We start from the raw sequence: 24157 nt of genomic DNA, 5'->3' as shown, positions 1-24157 counted from the left end.
GTAATTAATTTAATATATCTAATTAGGAAGGTACATTTATTATTATTATTTTTTTTTTTTAATTCTGTTTTTTTTTAATTTTGAGACTGACAACTTCATCCACGAGAAATTTTATTAAACAAAAATTTTATTTTTGTACTGTATGCTGAACTAAATAGATTATCAAATTCCTACGCTTCTCTTTCTCTTTATTTTCCTCGATTTATCGCATTTTTCCGCAAAAATAAAAGGAAAAAAAAATACAATAAACCGTGTATATTGTTTTCGCGCAGTCAGAAGATGCGCTTTTATTTTTACTGAGCTTTTCTATTTTAGTCATTAAATAAATAATTCCCCTTTCAACGCAACTTGAATAGATGAGGAAAATATTGCAAAAAGAAAACTCTTTTAGTTCTGGTAAAAGGGAAACTTTTACAGTAACTCTCTTTCTCTCAACTCTTACGTAACAATTTCAAGGAAGTGCTCGCAAGTCTGGCCGCCGCTTCATCGTCACGCGCTGCCTCAATCTTCCTTTTTCCTTTTTTTTTTTCTTCTTCTTTTTATCTTTCTTTTCTATTCCCTTGTATGAATGTATCCACGCGCTCGCGCACTGTCCACCGGCCTATTCAACCAATATTCTCTAGCGCTCGCTTTCTTTATCGCCGGACCTTGACTATAAAATACGGGCCTCCCTTACATTCTTCGTCGTCGTACTTCCTCCGCGCCCTGTTATGCTCTTTCGACGCGACAGCGGCGGAGCGCGATAGCGGGAAAAAAAGCTCGCGTGATAGCGATGCATCGCGATTAATTCCGTTTCACGTGATCACACGGCACAATAGAGCGCAGTCGATGCGTCGCGGAAAATAAATGCGCGCACGGCAATTTCGATCGTTATACAACGATCAATCGCCGTAAAGCGTCCGCCCTCGTTAATCGGCCCGCGTAAACGACTTTTATATATGCGTGTATCAAAATTGCCATATCACCGTTGCCCAAATAGCCCGGTTAGAAATATCTCATTGTCTCTTCGACAAATTTCTACACTCATAAAAGTTCGACACGCAGAGAGCTCTAAATAAAAAAAAAAAAAAAAAAGAGAGAGAGAGAGAGATATCGGATTATTAAACTCTTCGCAGATGTGAACGTAGAATACGTCGCGTAACTAAATTCGACTACGAAACGAGGCAACTTTGTGTCAAGTAAATAAGGTAATCCTTCGCAAATTTTTTAAACGTATAAATTTTATTAATTACAAAAAAAATTTTTATTAAACATTTTTTTTTTTTTTTTAATTCTATATAAACGTGATCGGGATAGACTTAATCGAGTGGCCAACATACAACGCGCCTATTGTATATGCGCTTCTCGTCACACAAAAAACTCGTGTCCGATCCTCGCTTTACGACGCAGAGGCCGTTTTGCATTTACACGCCTTGGTTAAAGCTGCGGACACAGAGCGGGCCGATACGCGGCGGTAGATATGCCCCGCGGCCTTGAGCGTATGCAAACTCACGTAAAACGAATGAAATCATCCGCATGCAATTCCGCGTCGCGCATTCGTAAAGCGACGGCGGCGGCGGCGGCGGTGGCACGTGGGTGGCCATCGATTCCGCCAATCTCACATATATCCCTGCCAGTCGGGTCTCTCTCCTCTTCACCGGCGCTCGAAATTAATTGAATGGAGCTCTAATAACCGACGAAATTTATTAATCGGCTAGACTGCGGCTCGCAGTGCGGCATAGACTGCGAATTGCACGCGGTATAACGTTACACGACTCCACGGGAGATTGCCAGAAGATGACGAGAAACCTAACTATCAGTAATCACGATTGCGTAATTCAAAATGCATATAATCGCGCGCTACCGACGCCTCGTAAATAACAAATCTCATACAAAAAATTATTATTGAATCGCACCTTGGTTTCTTTTTTTTTTTCTTTATTTTTTTTAGTCTTTTATATTTTTAGAAATTATTACGCACGTAATGATAAGATATTAATGATGTATTCACTCGTCTATATTTTTTTTATTAATTTTAACGAAAAGAAGTAATATAGATACTGTTTCAATGCTTCAGTAGTGTCGAATTTATTGCAAATAAAATAAAATTTACACAAGCGATGTAAGCTTTATCTCGAATATCCGGAAAGATATTTTTGACATGCGAACTACTGGGCAATGAGTACACACATCCAGTGAAACACGATTCTAAACTTTTCATAAAACCTGTTAACAAAAAGCACGCTACGTGTAGTGCGATCCATCTAGATAAAAATTCAGCTAAGCACTATTTACTTTGGTTCTCTTTTTTTTTTTCCCTGTTATCTTTACGAGTGGACAATTATCTCCCAATTAACTGAAAAGTTGTCCCGCGCAGAGTTGGAAGTTATAATTATATTCCATAATTGAGCGCACTCAAGAGTTCAGATAAATAATAATTGCACGGCACAATATATCTTTATGAAGACAATTGTCGGTGAAAGTTAGTTATATATTTCGTAATTAAATACACTTTAACGGATTCGCGTTTAATTGTCGAGCCCCCGACGGCTAAAAGTCATCGCCGCCGTGACGGATAAAGTCTAATCGAGATCCTGCGGCGCGTGGTCAATGCACCTGTTTACAGCAAACCGATAGAACACGCGCGCCATATTCCCGCCTGTTTATTTAATGCAAGTGATGTGAATGACCTATCAAGCGTAAGTGTTCCACAAACGAAGCGAATGGCTCTGCACATACTTATAAATGACATGAATGGAGTATCTGATTTTGTACACGATTAATGCGGCGAGCAGGTGTTGTAATGGCATTTCACGGGTAACTTTCGACGGATATTAATGCGCCTTTTTTACGCGAAACTATGATAGGGACTTTCGAATCCTCGCCTCGTGATTTATTGCCCCGTCTGGGAAAAACGATCGGGTAAACGTAGCTCAACGCGCAATTTTTCCTAGCAATTTTCTTCGATATTAATCCAGCTCATTACCGAGCCCTTTCGCGAGTCTTTTTTATATATAAAATAAATAAAAAAATTTTAAATTTTAATCAAACACGCTGTGAACCAATTAAATAACCTCCGTGATGCACCATTACTCGTATATTAACGGAATACTCGGTGCTTCTATTTTGCTCAAATATTAATTAATATTCCCTTTTAATAATCGGACATTAACAATTTAAATTAATAAATTGCGCACGAAGTAATATTTATTCACGCAAGCAGCGTGGAATTTTTTTTATCATACCCTTTCCTAGCTATTTTCTTTCTCAAATATGAATACGTCTAAAAGCCGAGCGCGTATCCAAAACCTCCCGGCATATTTATTACCAAATTAAACACTAAATATTAATACTGTCTTTCATTGCATGAATATGCAATTCCATCGCGCCACATATTCGAGCGAAATTTACTCAGTAGTTGCCAGATGAAAGTTACACAGATGCGCGAAAATTTACATCTCCCCTCCCCCCTCCCCGCAACGTCCCGCAACTTGTCGATTCCGCAAGAAGACCGTAAATACGCGAATCTCGAGGGAAGAATGAGGACGCGAGAGTTAAATTGAAATACTTACGACTCGTGGGAAAAAGAAAAAAGAAAAAAAAAGAAAAGAGAGAAAAAAAAAAGATTACAGCCATATGTATCATCTGGTCAGTGATGCGATTCGCGTTATACGACGTTGCTATGTACAATTAATATATGGTAGAAAGTTAGTTCTTTGAGAGAAAATACCGACTGCATTCTCGACAAATCGAGGTCGTAAGTTCGCGCGATATATAAATTATCGAGTACATGCTTCCTTCTTATTTCCACGGGAGCAGATATTTTCTTTTTAGAGCACCGCTTTCTAAAACCACGAGGAAAATGAATTTTTACCGCTGCCGAATGTTATCAAATATATATACTATGTGTTTTCCCCGCGGAAAGTTGTCAGCAAATAAACCTGCCAATATCTACGTCCGACTAAAGTGAAAAGAAATTGCAAATTAATCAAGCTCCCCCGCAATCAGTACCGACGAACGCCGGGCAAAACGAATTTGTTTTTCGAAATAATAGTAAGCTCCTAAACGCGTAGGGTGGGAGAGGGGGAGGGTTCATTGAAATACAAGAGTTTTCTTTCCCGCGTTCCTTTACGTTATTCGGATTCTCATTTTGCGCATTTACATCTCGGCAACAAGTTTTATTTCTCCTGCGCATTTCACTCGCCGGCATACCGTAATGCAAAGTGCGCCTGAAATAAGGAATTAAAGTGGAATGAAAATACTTTGCAAAAATATTATTGCCGTTGTTTTCAAGCTAAGTAAAATATCCATAATCATATTTCCAATATAAAAGTATCTACGCGTACATAAATACGAGATCGGACCTGAATTATTACTCTAACGCTCGAGAAGAAAAAGCAAAAAAAAAAAAAAAAAAAATAGAAAAAAGGGAAAAAAAAAGAAATAAAAAATTTATTACGAAATCCGACGTTCTTGATAAATTTAATCGTCGCATTGGCTCGCGTTCAAACTTGCGTAAAGTGGAATAACAACAGAGAAGGGTGGCCGAATAAGGGTTAGGGGAGTCGCTCAAACTTTCGCATCGCACTGTCGTTTCGGAACTGGCGCAGTATGACGATATCGCTGGCGGAATTTACGAGCGGTCGCGCGCCGGCAGTTTCGACTTGGTCGCCGGTCGTTAACGTGCAACTCGTGCATCAGCATTAACCGCGGCGCACCGATGCAGGCTCGTCGGAAGGGACAGGTGCATTGTTAACGGTGGTTCGCAATGAGCAACAATAGCGGAAGCCACCACGCGAATTAGTCACCGCAAAATGTTTCGCCGCGCGGAGCGCCGTGATTAGGCGCAGGTGTAGAGATTCAAACTGCCCGGTGTTTGTTTTGGAAGCTCACATAATCCTGCATTGCGTGATCTCGACTCTCCTCCCCCACCCGCGTTCGCCGTTTGCTCGCGAAATGGCCGATCGTCGCGTGCAACATTCACGAGAGTTTCAATCTCCATATTTGCGAAAGAAGGGGAGTTGTTTAAAAGGCGATGAATATCTGAAAATTTTGCACGGGAGCGTTATACGAATAGCAAGGAAATGCCAATAAAATACCGGGGAAAATATGCAAAATATCAATGACTTTAAAATCGATGAAATTTTAATGCGACATTTCGTATTTAAATACGAACGATATTAGATTCTCGCGATATACATATATTTGACGAAGCTGTTGTTTTTCGCGGTAGAAGTTGCGCGTGTAAAACGCGGCTCTCTTGTGTTTCTAAATACTTTAAAAAAAAAAAAAAAATTTATATATAAACTCCGCTTTTGCGAGGCGATGTGATTTATATAAACATAACAGACGCAGCGTACAAACTGCACAACGTTGCGCCGAGCGAACGCAATCACGGATCAGTCTCTTTTTATATCTCCATCACGCTCTCTTTCTCTCTCTCCCTTTTTATTCTCTGAATAACCGTATATCGAAGTCGATAGGGTCAATTGTCAATATTTTCCACTCCGCAAGCGAACACAGCAATTCGTTAGCTCCATGAAAAAATATGCAGATTATTCGGAGATTATTTGCGATATATTCCGACGGTTAACTTATTTATAACCGACCGAACGTATCAAATATAATTTTCGGTGCGCGTAAACGCGTTTAGTGAACGCCGCGAGTAAAATTAAAAAGAAAAAAGAAAAAAAAATGATTGGGACAAATTGTATTTAAGTGAACGAAACACGCTTGTGCCCGATTCCCGCTCGAGATCGTGCGAAGAATTAAGTCCACCGCGATGAACGACGCGTCGTGTCACACGCTCGCGAAGTCGTTAGTCGCGGGAGTTTAATTAATGCGCGCTAATAATCGTCCGGTCGTAAAGAGTAATCTAGTTTGACGTTGCGATCACTTGTCGCGATCACGTTTCGAAGAGCAGTACGACGGGATACCGCGAAAGAATAAACACGGAGGCTTCGGTATCAATCAGCCCCTTTGAAAAAATATTTGATCCATCGAAACGAAAGCGAATCTATTCTGCATGTTCGTCGATTATAGATTTTTCAAACAAAGTTGTAACGAACATTGAACTTGACGACACGCGACGACAAAATAGCTGTTGATTTTTTTTCTTTTTTTTTTATAGCTAATAATCCCCAATTAGTTTTTAAAATACGACAGTGGAACGTTTAAGGTAACGGTGGTTGGGCGCGGAATAGCTTGTGTATTCAAAACTGCGAGATTAAAAAATAATTTTAATAGCTGCCCTTACGCGCGGCGTCGTTTCCGGAATTTTGCTTGTGGCAGTGACAAAGCGCCCGTAGAATTAAGCGAACGAAACGGTTTGCGATGTGAATAATGACGTCCTCTCTCTCTCTCTTCACGCACGCATTTCGCGTTAGATTTAATTAAATTTCCTGTTGTGTTGGAACTATCGTCTTTACTTCGGCGCGAAGTTCGTCGTGTTTGCAAACGTAGCAAACACGCGCGAACAATTCATAAATGCAAATTCGGACGGAATCTTAAATCGCATCTTGTGGCGTTATAAATTATTAAACCAACTTTGCGACTTGACCGTGTCTCTTTATTCCATTCTTATTACTTCCACTTAGAATCGAGAACTGCAAAATTAATTTCAAATCCAAGATATATCGCGGCGTGACAAATTATTATATTTCTAATTAGTATTTAATTTTTTTAATTGGCATCTCCAAAGTTTATCGATAATAAAGAGATTATACGAGAAGCAGGTCATCAAGGAATTAATTTTTAATATTAATTTACGCAATGACGATTTAATCTCCGCGATCCTGATTATACGTAATATTCTCGTTCTGCAATGAATCCCGCTAAATAAATAAGACTATCATATTCTTTACTTTTAACGTTTTTGTTTTATTTTATTTTTTTTTACTTACAATCGAGTACACCGTTGTAACGCTATCAATTCATATTACATACTTAACGTGGTACAAGTGTCAAGAGCATGCCGCTGTCAGTGGCAATGACGTAGCTTTTGGTACGGGCGGTGATTAGGCGAACGAAACTCCCCGATGCCAACGTGCTCGGTGCGAGAGGGAACAGTGACGTTTTGTCGAGCTTATCATCGGCGCAATGCGCTTACATGTATGCACGTGTGTGCATGACGCCGATAAGGGTACGCGACGCTCGAGAGTCGAGACGTAACACACTCGCGATTATCATCCGCGCGAACATAATCGTCTGTCGACGCACACGCAATTTCGCTTGTGCTCTTGTCACTTATTAAAATCCATTTTTACCCGACGATCCGGACACATTCGAGGTTTGAAAATTGTATGCTAAATATTGCACCTGAGCATTAATGTAAGCGCGGCTTGTTTATCCCCGTTCTACAATACGCGAAATTGAATCGGTCGATAGCGACATGGACACGCCACTAACTTCGCCACATTTTTTTTTTTTTTTTTTTTCCTCCATCGTTAAAACCCGCTTTACGCGATTCATAATTCACGGTGGAATTACATTCGCAATTTCATACACCGTATGCGACACATAAACATTTCGAATGTTCATAATGTAAAAGAAAAAAAAAAAAACTGCTACGCTTGCGGTAATAACAACGCGTATTTTTATTGCAATGTTAAAAGAGGATTGCTTTCGAATTATTATAGGTACGTATACTATACGGCTCGTGTGATGTACAAATTATGCCCAGACCTTTACATGCGATCTCGCGTATTGCCGGTGCCAGGCAAATCACGTTGAATTTACCGTCGAAGAGAAGTTCATTTCGACGTGAATTTACATTCAACGGCCGATAAGTTTGATTCGTTGCATAAATCGCGCGCAGGGCGTACTCGTAACTTCGCAGTAATTGAGTCTTCCAGTACGTGTAACACAGAAGGGGTTCCGCGCGGTTTCTAGCGATACAAAATCATGTTACAGTTGGACGTGCCGATAGACGGGTGGCGCATGATCGGTATGTAATTTCAGTGTACCGCCCTGGCAGCGTAGCGGCCGCGCATAACTTTTTATTATATTTTTCACGTTGCATTAACGTCGAAATGATCGATGCGGTCGTAACATATGAAGATACGGGCGGGAGAAACGACCGGCGGTTTTCCCAATGATTCTCTCACACGATAATCGAGGTGGCAATTTATATGTATAAAATTCTATTTTCTTCAGTTCCCTCGAACTGGAATATTTTTCAACATAATTAACTTTCGTCCCGTAGGTTTCGAAGTAAAAACTCGCGCTTTTCATCCGATGAAATAGTCGAATGGATTTTATTTTGTAAACCATATACATTTATCCTGGATATTTTTGAAATTAAAATCTAACGTGAAAGGTGAACGTTTCGGCGACTTTTCACGAAGTTTTCTATATAAAAATATGCGCGGCCGGTTGTAACAATCGAACTTCGTTGCGCTTGCATTCGTTTTTATTGCCGATCCTTCAGGCTTTGCCCCGGCACCGAAAAGAACGACAAGTTTACGTAACAGCCCATCTTAGCATTTGCGCCTTTCAAATGTCGGTGTCGGCGTCGGCGATGTTGCATATTTCATGCATTTTTCATCAGGTTTTTATGCAATATCGCCATGCAAACGATACGAAGCGCACGAAAGAGCCAAGAGTACCGGCGATATAGCTTTATGTAGCAGACCGTAAAAAGCGGCTCTTCGCCAATGGATTGACAATCTATCGTGCCATTTATTCCTATTCTTTGTACTTGGTGTCGCGCTCGAGGATTTTCCACCTTCATATATATATATATATATTTTTTTTTTTTATTTATTGCGATACATCTTTCTCTCTCTTTCTTTTTTTCTCTAACTATGCACGTATCCGCGTCGGCTTTGTGCGAGTGCGAGTCGACCAGCAAAACTGTTTTCATTTTTTCTCCTCGAATACAAATAATTCAGAATCGAAACAATCGAAACGCCGACAGGTAAATCAATTTTAACGCTCGTTTTTCGGGGTGCCGGGCACCTTCGTCAAGGATGATAAAGGTAACGCAAGATTTAGGTTGGCTCCGAGGCCTTTAAATTTAAACCTGCAGTCGCCCATTGATGCATAAATGAAAACCTGTAGCCCGAGTTAACTCCCCGGCGGCAACCCCGGCGGCGTAGATCGATTTATTTACGGGAAAACTTAGTGTCTGCGTCGACGAGATACGAAACTTGCGACATAGACGAAAGGCCGAAGACTAACAAACCGAGAGGGCTACCCCCAGCTAGTGCTCGAAACCCGATCTCGATAAGTAAGTGCTCTCGCGTGTTGATACGCGCGGACTGACGTGAAATGAAGGGCGAAATTTTTATATACCGGCGAAGGTACGAATCCGCGGGGTAAATCTGGGAGATATTACCACTTCGGTGCGACTTGAAAAATCCACGGGTGTGTAGGTGTAAATCGCTTCATAACGCGAGACGGGAATATTTTCCGAAGGGGAAATATCCGAATGCGCCGACGCTTTAGCCGAAGCACCGATTAGCATGCAAATGCCTTTAAATATTTGTAATCTCTCCGAAACGGTCGTAAAAGCTGCGTACAATAGGAGCGTAAAAAAAAAGAAAGAAAAAAAAAGAAAAAAAAAGAAGCGCAGGGAACACTCGAATACTTCCGATATTATCGTGAATTGTAAACATTTGTGGAGGCTCGAGGTGTCCGACTTTCGCGAATAAAGCGTTCAGATATTACCGCGAAAAAATAAACGATTTTAATTTCCATCACCGATCGATTGATTGCGCCACTGCAGCGTAAAGAAATTAGCCGTGCTCCGTGTAATTAGAGTATCGATGAAAATCTCGATTCTCCCCCCATTTCTTCCCTTTATTCGACTTATATTTATTGAAATCCCGTTACCGTTTTAACCCGGTGCCGCGTGTTGCATCACGAAACGAAGTAAGCAACGTGCTTTTCCATTTCCTACGTTCGGCTACGACTAGGTATATCCAATTTCTGAGATTGAAAACTGCAAAATACCGATGGCCGTCCAGCTTTTACGCGAAATCGAACGTATAATGAGAACGGGGGCGACGGGCGAGCGAAGGGAGGAAATTGCACGGCGAAGGGTACAAACAATGAAGACTACAATTCCTCCACCCCCCCCCCAACCCCCACCGCCGACCTATCGTTTTCACAATTCGCGCGACGCCCCGATTAATTATTTCCACGGAATTCCTTACTGAAGTTTTCCTAGCTATTTCTTCCCGAAGCTCTCCCGCAACTCCGCCGACTAACGCCGTGGGAGTTTCTTCGACAGTTCGAGACGTCTCGAACCGTTTGCACGTTTCTTGCTTTGATCATCGATCGTTACGCCGCTCGCGAAATGAGAAAAGTCCGACGGCGTTTCACCGGCGCGAAGGCTACCTTTCGCCGATGCAGATATTCCACCAAGTTCGAATGAGACCCGCGGTTGATTTTCACAGCACGACGTCGATAGCCGTGAAATCGCGAATCGTTCGCGGGCGAATAAAAATCAAACACCGACGTTCGTACTTTTTAGAAATAATTTTTTTTATTTGCGCGTTAAAAGTACGACTGTATATAGAATTGTATTAATTAAGAACTATTCTTTCCGCGATGATTAATTAAAATTAATATTTAGTTTTGTAAGAAAAAAAAAAAAAAGAAAGAAAGAAAGAATGAATCTCCGAACTTTACACTTTTCGAATTCGCGTTAGCTCGTCAGAAGTCGTTGGTCGTTTGAAAAATCTTACGTACATATAATTTAATAATTTTTTTTTATTAAACTACTGATATTATGTACCCTAACTTCGGCGTGCGTTTGATTATCTTCGAAACGCACGATGTTCTTTCGCGATACTTTATTTAGCGACGCTGCGCTCGTCGTGGAGTCACGTATTGTCTCGGTTACCGATCACCTGGGACTGGCACTTCTGGTTCGGACAAGTTCGAAGGCAATTTCGAAACTCCATTCTGGTGACATTCTACCGTACGGCGTCGGTTGGATGGTTGGCTATATAGTTATTGGCGTCGCTCGTATTCTCGAATTACTCGATCGCTTTTACGAGGCGCGGAAGGAGCGCGGGGGAGGGGGAGGGGGTGAAGCGCGGCGGGTGTAAGCGCGGCGGAGTAAGTGACATAAAAGAGCGACGCAAGGAAATAGGTCAGGTAAAAGTAAATAAGGCAGAAATCGAGTAAATTTGAGGTGGGAAATTACGGGGCGGCGGGTTACAAAGCGCGAGCGCAACGGGGCGCGTGCACATCGACAGTCGCGACCGGCCGCGATGGGCAACGGCCACCAAATACTATCGATTGTTAAAGTGCGGACAGAGACGGCGAATAAATGGGCCGAAAAGCGCTCACGGGAACTGTTAAAACGTGGAATACATTCGTTACGGAAGAAGTCGCGAGTGCCCGGCATGAATATTCAGAGAGTACGTCAACCTGGGTACATTGGTACGTAACGTAGGTGTTCAGCACACTTTGCTCGATGAGAGAGAAAAAAAAGGAAAAAAAAAAAACAACGTTTCTCATCAAGTTTTTAGAAGCTACATCACTTCTCACCGCAGGGGTGATAAATTTGTAAGAAAGTAGAAATATATATGTTGGATAAAAGTTTTTCCCTTTTTTTTTAATCTACACATTTATTATATATAAAACCAAACTTTTAATAATAGGTACATAATGCATTTTCCCGCGTTAAATATATATAACTTAATATTTCACATAAAAAAAAAAAAAGGTATTTCCGTTACAAGTTTTGCTTCTTGAACGCTTCTCGCTCGCGCAACACCATCGATACCGACCGATTATAAATACAACACGTCAATGCGCTTCTATTACATTCCGTCTGCTGTGCAAGCCAGACATTTATACTCCAATTCTCGCGATCGACGTTCCTTATCAGAGTCCCCGGAGTTTACTCGGCTTCCAACGCTCGGGGTGTATCTAAACGATCAGCGCGGCGAATAGAACATCGTTACGGCGAGAAAACGATATTTCAGATCGAAATTGCGTGCGGACAGGTATCAACCGGGGAAGCGAGAAGACGCGAGAACGAGAGTTTCCTAGAAGCCCTACCGTCGTCAGGTTGAGCTTCAAAGAGCATCGACGTGTGTACACATTGGCATCGAAGCACATCGTTTCTTGCATGCATTGCTCCTCGACAATCGGATGCACCCGCGTGCACACAGGCTCACGGTTCGATGCACCAGTCGTACCGAGCCCACGATGACGCACACTCGAGCACTATATATTTACCCAATAGACCGAACCACCATGTTGTACCCCACGGTATTCCCCGGAAAGAATATATCTCGAAGGATATCTCGCACGTTACGTATCTCGCGAAACGAAATTAATTACGAGGATTATTTTTTTCGCGTCGAAATACGCCCCGACGCTGACTTCGGGAATCGATAGACCGACTGGCAATTAGATGGCATCAATGTAATTTGCGCGCAGGTACAAGCCACGTATAAACGTGACAAGATAAAGAAATTGACGACGAGGCGACTGAAGGGAAGAGAACCTTTCGATTGAAGTAGCAAAGGAAAAAAAAAAAAAAAAAAGAAAAAATTAAAAAAAAAAGAAAAAGAGAAAGAAATTCCGTTAATTTATTTTCAACCTCAGTTCCGCGATAATAAACCGGAGGCGGAGCCAGCGTAATTAAATTTCGATTTAGTTGAACGTTAATTCAAATAAATAAAGAGAGCGCGCGGGGACTTAATTTCTTAATAGCATTAACTTTCCGATGTTAAGTAATTGGCTAATTAAGACAGCGGTGAAATCTTTATTGAGCAAAATCCGACGGTGCAATCGCGTTTCAAAGGAATGCATCGCTATTACTGCTTTCAGCGTTACACCGTGACACTTGGTGTATGCAAGCGCGAAGTGAGCGGGGGGACGAGCTTTTCTCCGTTGCCTTCGTGCCGCTTAAGCTGACTTCCAGTCCGATGCCTCGGAACTAAGTTTCCCCGCGAAAGAGATGGATTTACGGAGGGATTCTTCCTCAACTATTTCTCCCCCAAGCACGGCGCGGGTGCACGAAACTCATTCGCGTCTGAACCTCCCTGCGCGAATAATGCAAAAACGCGCTTGTGTCGCGGCGCGCGATCGCCACGCGGATTTCTACCGAGATTCGAGCACCGAAACGCGTCCTATTTATCGCCCGTTCGTTAATAGGCGACGATTATCGCGATGCAAATACGACGGCGATAGCCGGCCCGGCGCTCACGGTGTTTTCCGATATAGAGAAGCACGGATCGATGATTAAACGCCGACCACGATTAGTAGAACGGCCACTGCGATTACCATTATTATTTGTCATGCGGCGGAACGGGAGAGTCGAGTGTCACTCGCGACGTCGAAAATATTACACAGATCGATGGCGAATGAAATTTGCAAGCGCGCCGGTGCTCGTCGATGCATCCTTTTGACCGAATACCAAATGGTATTACAATGACTCAGCCACATCGAGGATCTTTCCGTAGTTTAATTTATCGCGGCGCGCCGGGCGCTCGGAGTAACTTTTCGCTCGCCTATGCGGCGGACAGAGAGCGATGAGGAAACGCGAGGGTTACCTTTACTTTTGTCGGTGACTCGGAATAGCATTTGTTGACGTAGGTATCGTTTCGCCGGCAATCACCCCCCGTAAAAGCAAATTTATTTACGCAAAACGGCTACTTGTCGCCGATAGCGGATCTTACGTGAGAGAGCGCAGCGCGGAGTTAAAGAGGAACGGAGGGAGGGAAATATTATCTCGCGATGAGGACCGTCAAATATTTTCTTAGCTTTAACTTCGACCGGAATATCCACCTGGGGAGACGACGACACGCGGCTAATTTTCGGTATAAAAATAAAAAAAGAAAAAAAAAAGCTCACGGTTATATTTCAGCGCTGACGTCAGACGATCAGACCTGAAATTGGATAATGTTAATAATACTCGGGCGTTAGATAAGGCATCAGCTATTCAGCCAGATAGCCAGACTGCGACATTAGCGAGCAGTCCTTCAGAAATCCGGTCGAACGTGATCTGGTGCGACAACAAAAGGAGCGGCTTGCGCCAGTCAATCAACTTCTTGCTCATTCCGATCGGACCTGTCGCGCAAGTTGCCCGCAGAATCGATTCCTTTTCTAGCTCTGTGATTTTGCGACGCAGATCCGAACGCACGACGGCGGAGTTTGTCGCGTCAAAAAATTGGATATAGAAATATTGGGAAAAGAAAAAAAATATGCAAAGTAGAAGTTTAACGAAGGCAAGCACTTTTTCGAATTTTAATTATAAAAATTTAAATAAGGCAAATATGTAGAAATTATATATGAGCGTTACCAAGAATAAAATCTGGATGGACGTTCTAAATTTAAATTAAATATAGCTGTCTTAGTATAGATCGTATATTAATTATTTACATATAATATGTATATATAAATTATATAAAATTCTATATATATATATATACACATATATATATTTAATTCAATTTAATTAAATACAACTTAATTTAATTAATTATAATTATACACATATTTCTGTGGCAATAAAATTTTACGACGAGGATTGAAACCGTTATCCTTCACGTCGTTATTCAATCACTTCAATACCTTTAATTTAAAATTATTAATACATAATTATCGACTGGTCCCGTCTGATATTCTAACGTACAATCCCCGTTCTTACTACGCAAGCCCTCAGCACTCCCTCGCGATTCTTCACAATCGCATTTTCGCCGAATAAGTGGCCGGAAGTACGATGTTGTAAACAATTGCTCGGATGGGAGTCGAGTCGCGAGGAAATACGAGAATAAAATGTAACAGATAAGAGACAACACGTATAGTATTACCGATACCGTACCGAGATAAGGACACCAGAGCCGTTCGGTAAGCGGACGTTGAAATAAAATTGACAAGCGAGACGTTCCAGCCCTAGCGTACGAAAAACGAAAACTCTCCACGATCGGCCAGGGACAAAAGTAAATAAAGAGCATACAGTTTTCTTTACAAATGTATCGCGTTTCGTTACGTTTTCCTGCCGTACGATCGTTCCCGCCCTCGTCTTCGCGCCTCGCTTTTACGTCTTGCGATCCGAGCGGGCCACTCGTGCGTGATCGAAATAACATTTAAACCGCCTCGAAAGGCGTCACGGCTCGTGACGAGAGAACTCGATACGAATAGGAAATTCGTTATCATTTCCCCGAGGTGAAAAATCTAAGTCATCCGCGCGTCGTCATTAAATACCGCGCGCCGACTTTCTTTTCACGTTTTTTGTTCGCGGAAGCTCCGCGTCATACTTTCAGTACTGTTCGTCATAACTAGTCGCAGTCAGTCTACGTAAGTGCTCGTCATTTAAATGTGCAGTTGCTTAAGCAGCAGCTCTCGTAGCATCATTCGCAAGTTAAAAAAAAAAAAAGAAAAAGAAAAAAAAAATTAAAAGAAAGTTGGCACATATAATATTTAATGATGATGCGTATAAGTATGACTTAGACTTTCGCCTCGGGTTTTATCAATCTTCGAGCTCTCGCTTTTTTTTTTTTTTCTTTTTTCTTCCGCGCGTTATTTCGCCCCTCGCAAGTCTCGAGCCCTCGAACCATGAGTTCGACAACGGAAGACGGCGACGTTCGCGCGATTAATGTGTCCAGGAAGCGACCGCGGCGACGGCTTCGAAACGGCGGCCGTTTATTTACGCACATAATCGCGAGCCGCACGGAGAGGGGTAGGGCAAGAAGGGGAGGCATTTTGCGTTTGTATGCAAATGGACCTTCCCGCGGCAAGCGATTTATTCCGCGCTCCTAAACGTCTATGCCGTGAAATATGCGCGTCGCACGGGCGCGCTACCGAAGTACATTTCCGCGCGAGTGCCGGGAGTATAAATAAATTTCGCGCGAGTTCACGCGGACCGGCGCGCGGGTTCACGCAGAAACGCGGTCGATCTCCTCCGCCGCTTACGGATTAACGGATCGGACGGGAGCCTCGTATTTCTGTCATTTAAAACACGTGTCACCCGCGCGAAATAAGGCCGCGTTTAAAGCGCACGGCCGAAATTTAACAATAAAGGCGCCGTTTTGCATATTCAATTAACCCGCGGGAAGTTAATTGGCGGCCGAAACGGGCGGAGGGTGAAAAGGGGGGGGGCACACCGCCGGTAGAAATAAAACCCGCTCCGCGCACGGGGGAGGAACAATCGCCCGGCGAAAACGGGCCGTCCCCGTTTATCGCGGCGCCGATATTTTACGCGTTTGTCTACGTGATTACGTATAAATAACGTGTATAAATAATAATAATTCCGCACGGCGATGCGTATCGCTTCGCGCGGATTTTTGATTTGCGAAACGCGGCGGGTTATAGATGTGATTTATTCGCGCTCGACGACGGCTTATTTTGGAAATTGCGCCCGTACGTTACCGCGTAGAGCGGAACGGACCCCCGGCACCCGTATTGAAACCGAACTATCGGATTACAATTTACTTGATTTCCGATCAACTCGATATTCTGTAAAACCGGATTACAGCGAAATGCCGACTAATCTCGGTGCACAATTATTTATGCAATCGTTACTATGACAACGATTTATTGAGCTGAAATAGGTACCGGCGAAATGCGAAACGCGTCAGCCGGAGATAATAAAAGTGAGATAATTTTGCGATAAGCTCGGCCAAGAGCTGCTTCTTCGATCGTTCGCAGCAATACGCTCTCGACGTAAATTCATCGAAAATGAATTGACCGATCGCGACGCAACGCGAACGTTTCCGCGGCGAATTCTTTTTACGAGAAAAAAAAATGTGTTTTAACTTGGGCTGCACCTAGTCGACAAATATACTTGCCGTTCGCAGAGTTGAAAGATCGAGCTGGGAGGAAATAACAAGCTTACGCGTTGAGCGACGTACAAAAGTACATTTCACCGCCTAGGATTTTACTAAGATTTTACTAGATAACTTTATATCTTCTTCAACCGGGAAAACAATTTGGGCGGATTTGAGAGCTAAATAATTTTAGATCTTTAAAGCCTTTTTTCGAACGACTACCGACAACCATTTCGCGCGGAGTTATGTTCGTATCTCCCATGATTTTCGCCGTCCAGGGTTCTTTCACTAAAGAGATCGAAGTAATTCTGATATATCTCTTCTCTCTCTGTCCCTCTTTCCCCCTCGCTGTTATTAAAAACTGATAAATCGTCGGCGCACAGACGATGCATCCACGGTCGATTCTCAGAGCTCGCTTCGCACAGTTCCAGAACGTAAGAAAAAAAAAATAAAAAAATAAAAAAAAAACAAGTCCGCTCGCGACTGTTTTCGTCTGGTATCGAGTCTCCGTGTTGTCGAAAAAAAAAAAAAAAAAAAAAAAAAAGGTAAACAACTGAGAAGCGGTCGAGAGTAGCTCGACGCGCCGAACATAAACACAGTTCTATGTGTGTGGCTTACCCCCTACGTCCGCGGGAGTCGTGTAGCGCAGAAATCCGGCTGCGTGCCCGGGCCGAAACGCGAAAAACTCCGGCTTCTACCTTCAGGGTCCCTCCGGGTCCTCGAGTCCGCTGCGACACAACTTTTACTCCCGGCAATATGCGGCGCACACAAGATCACCTCAATCACACGTCCGGTCCCTCGCTTCACCGTCGTTCCACGGGTAACTAAAGTCAACCGCCGTGCCACGGCGGAACGATGAGCCGACGCGATACACACATTCAGAAAACGAAACAACGTCGATGACGACGACGACGAACGCCGACGCGCGAGACCAGCGCCGACCGATCGGCACAGCCTCAAGTTTCGACCTCGACGCGAAAATCCCCCGTGCACACGCGACGCGGCTTTCGTACGGGAGCGCGAACAACTACGCGACGCAGGACACTCGATCCGAATCACGCGATGGCTCGTGCTGTTCTGCCGGCGCGCGTCCGCCACTCCGTCGACATTGTCAGAGGACGCGGTGCGCACGTAACTTCGCGCCGTTGCGCAAGCCGGCCAATCGGTGCCCGCGAGCATCCACCGCCGACTTTCGCGGGCCTCCATCTCGGCCGCGAAACTTACTGATAAGGATTTGATTAGAATTTTAATTCGAATTCTCGCTCGATCGACCCGACGTCGAGACATTTCGTCACCGCCGCTCGCTACATGATCACATTCGTAATAATACACTTAACGGAGTTAAATCAGTAAGTAAAAACGGCTTATCTACCTTTTCTGACGCAATTTTTGAAAAATATTAAGTATTTATCTACATCGCCGACAGTCAGCTATTTCGATAAAAATTATGAGACAGATAATAGAATTAGTTCAAGAACTTGACTGCGGTGACGAAGTACACGAAATATTTAAGCGAAAAAAAAGGAAAAGAAAATAAAAATTGCACGTCCGGCGAGAAATAATTATCGGTATTAATAGCGCAAGGTAATAATATGAAATTTCACTTCGCGACGTCCGGTAATTATCAATCGCATTTTCTCTACGTTTCCCATTTATTTAGAATATATCTGTCAAAGCTGCATAAATCATATGCATATAATGCCGGGCCGGCGCATTTAACAGCGTTGCGCAAAGCTTATTTTGATTTTCTGGCCGTGCCGATTTTAAATTTAATGACACTTTCACGGGAAAGTGTAAATGTTGGCTTTAATTATACGATGAATGGAAACTGGCTCGATCGAGGCGCGCGTATGTTTGGGTGGGCGCGCTGTTTGAATATTTGTTTATGAGCTGCGGAGGACAAATATTTTTGCAGCACTTTTAATGACGGGAAAACTGCGGGACAAACGAATGTAATCTGGGGCGATTTTATATTTGACGAATGCCGAAAATAATCACGCGGAAATAATCAGGCGCGCGAAATATCTGATTACGCTTTGATGCATTTGTTCGATAAATCCGTCACCGGAAATCCGTTAATGCTATAATAAGACCGTCAAATTAATTTTAATAAAATAAGCGAGTGGAATTTACTCGCGGCACAACACGCCGATACATTTATAATGCTCGCAGTCCTTTAATATATAAATCACGAGGGGGAAAGGGGGAGGAGGAGAGGCAGAGAGAGAAAGAGAGAGAGAGATAGAAGGAGAGAGTGAAGAGAAATGATTTATAGCTTTACACAATTTCACTGTTCGTGCCCTCTTATCATAGCGGCCTCGGTATCAGCGACGAAATGCGCACGCACTATCAATCAAGCCTTGTATTCAGACGAAAAAAAAAAAAAAAAAATGGAAAAAATAGGGGGGGCACGTTGCATCTGCGCTCGGCGCAAGTCAATAAACCCCTTTTATCATCAATCAAACCCCGCTTGTGTAGGAATCTATCGGCCTCACTCAGTTATGCAGTTTGTGCATTCGGCGCGATCCTCGGCTTTATCGGGGCCCGTTGTCGTTGTCTCGATAAGCGCGGTCGCGTGCCCTCGCGGATTTTCTTTCTTTTACGTTTTTCGTCCGTTTTTTTTTTCTCTCTTTTTTCCTCTTTTTTTCCGAACAAGAGAGTTCTCCACGAATTCACGCGCCTCTCGCACGCGCCGCGGATAACCGGATGGGTTTTTTGCCGTCCTTTTAATTACCGCTTGTAATTCCGAATAAATGCCAGTCATTGGGTTTACGGCCGTTGCTCGCGTCGTCCGCGCCGCGGGCATTCGTTTACCGAATATTGTTACCGAAATCAGATTGCGCAGCGCGCGCGGCCGATATTGTTTTCGGTAACGCTCGGGCGTGCATAATCATATTCGCGGCGTCGCGGAAAACCGAACGCATGCCCGTCAAATGGAATTGGCCTGACGAGAATACGGCCGGAATCGATATTCCGCGGATCCCCTTTTGTTACACGCGAATACACCGCCGATTGTCTTCGCGGTGCCTTTTTCGAAAGCAGGTCCCATCGCGCAGCCCGATGTTCGTGTGCACATTATTATTTCGTCGCCGAATGTTAAGCTAATAATTTAATCAACGGCGGTTTGACGTGCAATTATTGTTGCTGGAAAAAAAAAAAAAAAGAAAAAAAAAACTTGCAAAAAATCTTTCTCTTCGCTGAATTTTTATTCGCAAACGCGTGGTCGCCTCTTTATTAATTTCACTTCCGCGAATTAAAATAAAGAACATTTATTTGTATAACGGGATTATAAAACGTAACTGTAACACGCAATCGCAACGACTTTGTTTATCAATTAGTGTATTAATTAAACGGATATACATTTATATTATTTTAATTAACAATTCGAATTAATAATCGAATTATTAAAACACATTACGGTTGTCTCGTATTAACACGACTGTTAAACTCTGCTTTAAGACCCTTTTTTTTTTTTCTTTTCGATTTGGTTGTTCATTAAAAAATTATTTATCGGACAAAGTACGTTGCCGCGCAAATATTTAGATGCCCCGTTAGCGATTGTTCCAAAAATGCCTATTTAAAGAAGACATTCGCAACGAGCACGAACATACGTTTGTACGCGTTCACAAAACGAGTGCAATTATGCCGCGAGCTTACGGGCGCGTACACAGTTTATAAATTACCTCGTAAAAGTTGGAAGGGCGCGTTCCAGGATCATTTTTGCAAGCCGCGATTCCGCACGCCGATAGTAATCGACGCGACTTGAATTTTTTATTTCGAATTTCGAATTCATCCGACAGCGGCATTGCAATTGAGAGCGGGACGAGGGGAAGGGGAGGGAAAAAAGAGAGAGAGAGAGAAGCGGTCTTTTATCGCGCGGGGAACGGGACGGTACATTAATTAACTCGACGAGAACGGTGAATTGCAAAATAATTCAGCTTTTTATTATTACGCGGCACGAGCTGAGAGTATAAAATCGTTTACCCTTTTCGATGATCACAATTGCAAAATGCCATCGAGTTAACGAAGTCTCGTCCGCCGCGTATTGCCGGATGAAAAAGTATCGCGAATTAAAATTAAAGTTGCCCGGCGTAATTTATTCGAAACGGCCGAAACGGCGCGCGTAATGTTAATTGAAATCGCGGAAAAAGTTGGCTTTTCCATCGCCTATGTACATTTCGCGAGGATAGGGTGAGATGTATTCTCTTTTTTTTTTTTTTACTGCGCCGACGACGTTTTCGCCCGACGATCACCGGTGTACTTATAATTAAAGCACGCGAGATTCATTCTGCATATTTATATTGAATCTTGCCCCATAAATATTTCGAGGAAGCGAAAATATTTTCAGGAAACATCAAACGGCTTGATGCAGGACGGTAATAAATTTTACACAATCACGGAAATTACAATTAAATGATATACGACCGTGTTGCCGGTTCACTTACATTTGTAGATTCCGGTTTGAGGTAGGTTGGGTTATTTTCCATGCTTTCATCCTTCCTTCCATCCTTCCTTCCTTCCTTCCTTCCTTCCTTCCTTCCGTGGCAGCGGTCTGGATTATCCTGACGTGTTGCAGCACTTTAAATCACTTCACACTATATCACCTTGCTCTGCTTTTTTTTTTTTATAAACACTATCACTGATCACTAACACTATCACTCGAGATACGAACGCCCGAAAGAATGACGGTGGATTATCGCGGCGATTTTTAACGATTTAAATTAAGAAGCGCGACGGACGATCATTTGTTGTTGCAATCACGCACTCTCGATATTCGTGGCGTTATTTATCCATCCGGGTTTTTTCTCGGGTCGTCTTCGATCTCGACGCAAGGAACTGGCTGCGATGTAAAGCGCGATTGTATTTTATTCCTCGGCTAATCCTCGCCGGCAGTATGAACGACGCCATGAACTTGGAATAAGCAGTGAACGAGAACCTCTTCGAAACGGGGATGACAATCTTGACCGCGACGAAGAAGATGGAGGAGGCGCGAATCTCAGGCCTCGATAATGGCGGTCGTGGGAACCCGTTGAACGTCGTCGAAGGAGATGGCGGGTGAAGCAGGTTGGCAATGCCGAACGCTCGGCGCAATTCAGGTTGGACGCTCCGTGCGCTTCCGCGCGCCATAACCCTTCGCGGCGAAGTACTTTTTTGACGCTCAAAACGGAGCGCAGAACGATGATTAGGCTAACGCAAGAGTACTGAAAATGATCGCCCGCTCGCGAGTCGACGACGTCGACACTGATTCGTATGCGATTCTTTCTATCCGCGGTCGAAAAAACGCCTAAGTCGCGGAGCGATTACCGACACGTCCTCGCGCCCGAACCTCCGCGACTAGACTGACCGTTGAGATTTCGGTCATTGGAGAGAAAGAGAAAACCGCGTAAAAAAAGTGAGACAGCGATAGACGCGATCGGCAATTGGACGTTGTCTCTCTCGCGAGAATAGAGACGGAGCGACCGTGCCGAGTTCTCGGAACGTCGATCTAAACGTTGCTAGCTAAAAAAATGTAAATAGACGAGCTCGGCTAGCTCGAGACGTCTTCCTTCAAAATAAAAGCTCGTTTCTTTGCGACTCCAAGACCGTCACTTTCGAGCGCATACAACGTCGTTAAAAAACTCCCGTTGGAGCAAGCTCCAAATATGATAATAAATCAATAAAAATAATAAAATGAATAAAATTAATAATCAGAATATTTTTCTGTTACTTAAAAATCGGATTTATTAATTCTGATAATCAGATTACAATATATATATATATATATATATATATATCTACAATAAATAATAATTCAGACGTAACACCAATATTTTTTTTCTTAATTTTTTTTTTAATACGATATATTCAAAGACCGTCTCTTCAAGCGGAAGCGCGGAAAATCCGTATTGCATGGAACTTTTCCATTTTACATATTGCGAGGCAAAGATCTCGGGTTTCGCAGGACAACTTTTTGAAGTGCACGTCAGACGCTCGCGGAGCTCGTCGAGGAAATGCCCGGGAGAGAAGCTCGGGCAATTATATCGAAATTGTAAAAATGGAATGTTAATTTAGCGACCGGCATCCGTCGGCATTTGGCGTTCCGGTGAACGCGACTTGCAAAGCGGCTGGGTATTCCGTAATTGATTGTTATATTTCGTAACGTTCGCACGTCCGTTTTATCCCTTCTCGTGTTATCTTCAGCGGGGGTTGGCTCGAATATTCCAGCTTTGAAGCCGGGCCTCGAGGGCGGATTCGCGCCTCACGTCGCGTTTTGCGGGGCATTATAATTCCGTAAGCCGACTGCACCTGAACGAGCATCATTTTCGTTGATATCACTTTCTGCCCCCGATGCGTTGCCGCCGGTAGCTTATGCTACAAAGTCTGACGTGCGCCTCATTCCATAATTCATACCGCGGAGGATGTCATGCAATGATAAAGTGATATTGTGTTGCAAATTTATATGACACTCGCCCGCCATTGGCTAACGCGTTTAGGTAATGAGATTCACTAAGGGGTGGATATACAATTGACGCGTGGACGGCGGTGACGTTCCCGGCGATAAATATGGGTTTAGAAACTTCGCCGGCGATAAAGCGACGGTAATTCTTCGCGCCGCGGCGTACACTTCGTTCCCAATTAACGGCCACCGATCGTAAAATATTGACGGGAAAAATCGAATATCTTGTACAACAGCCGCTGCGTCGTAACCGGATATAAAACACCGTTTCCGCTCGCTCCCTTTTATCTCTTTTCCGATAATAAGTGCTTCCGAAGTAATCCTATTTTTAATAATATTGGTGTGACGCCTGAATTAGTTGAAAAACGATTTTATTATTGCCGCTTTTAATGGTTGCATTAACGTGTCGGCTATCATATCGACAGATTTTGAGATTCAGTTTAATTTTAATTTTTAATTATTATTTTCCAGGTACAGACGATCTTCGCGAATTTCCTGCGCCTCACCTGCAACCACCTGCAGGTCGGTTCCGACCGTAGCGGGGGGATGAAGGGGACCCTAGCGCATCGACCAATCACAGCGCTCCATCGATCGTCTGATCGCGCGTGATCTACGCGACCCGTTGCGCAGTCGAGAAGGTACGCCGGCCACGTGCAGAGCGGTGATTTTCGCGACGGATATTAAGACTTCCGCAAGTGTTTTTTTACGGTTTATCATCGCGTACTTGTGTCTCGCCTCGTCCCGGTGACTCCGTGACCGCAGTGTCCTGCACAAAACATTGTCTCGTTCGCCGCTTAGCACGAGTTCTTCCCGTCTTTCATTCCGCCGACGAGGGTTGACCGTAGTCAAAGTGACTATTAGACCTCGCGCTTTACGTCGTAATCAGTTTCGTGTCCACATCGAGGATCGGGATCGGGAACGTCGTGGACTATCCCGCGAGTGTTGACCGTAGTCAAGGTGACTATTAGACCTCGCGCTTTACGTCGTAGTCAGTCTCGTGTCGAGA

At 43.5% G+C, this 24157-nt stretch overlaps 1 protein-coding gene across 8 annotated transcripts in view; it reads right to left on the bottom strand.

Annotated features, from left to right (window-relative positions):
* LOC139104044 (RNA binding protein fox-1 homolog 3) overlaps nucleotides 1-21784 on the bottom strand; it is a 256372-nt gene extending 234588 nt beyond the window's left edge. For 2 of the 8 annotated variants that reach the window (XM_070659264.1, XM_070659261.1), the window contains exon 1: nucleotides 21161-21779. In XM_070659264.1, the coding sequence (XP_070515365.1) occupies nucleotides 21161-21202 (42 nt within the window). In that variant the 5' untranslated portion in view covers nucleotides 21203-21779. Of the gene's footprint in view, nucleotides 1-17333; nucleotides 17780-21160 lie in introns of those variants that run through there. The other 6 variants (XM_070659271.1, XM_070659272.1, XM_070659263.1 and 3 more) reach the window with 5 other exon arrangements.
* Nucleotides 21785-24157: the final 2373 nt, after the last annotated feature.

Source organism: Cardiocondyla obscurior, linkage group LG07 (assembly GCF_019399895.1).
Source record: "Cardiocondyla obscurior isolate alpha-2009 linkage group LG07, Cobs3.1, whole genome shotgun sequence".
In the NCBI taxonomy this organism is placed as follows: Eukaryota; Metazoa; Arthropoda; class Insecta; order Hymenoptera; family Formicidae; genus Cardiocondyla; species Cardiocondyla obscurior.
This window is presented reverse-complemented; position numbering and strand designations above follow the sequence as displayed.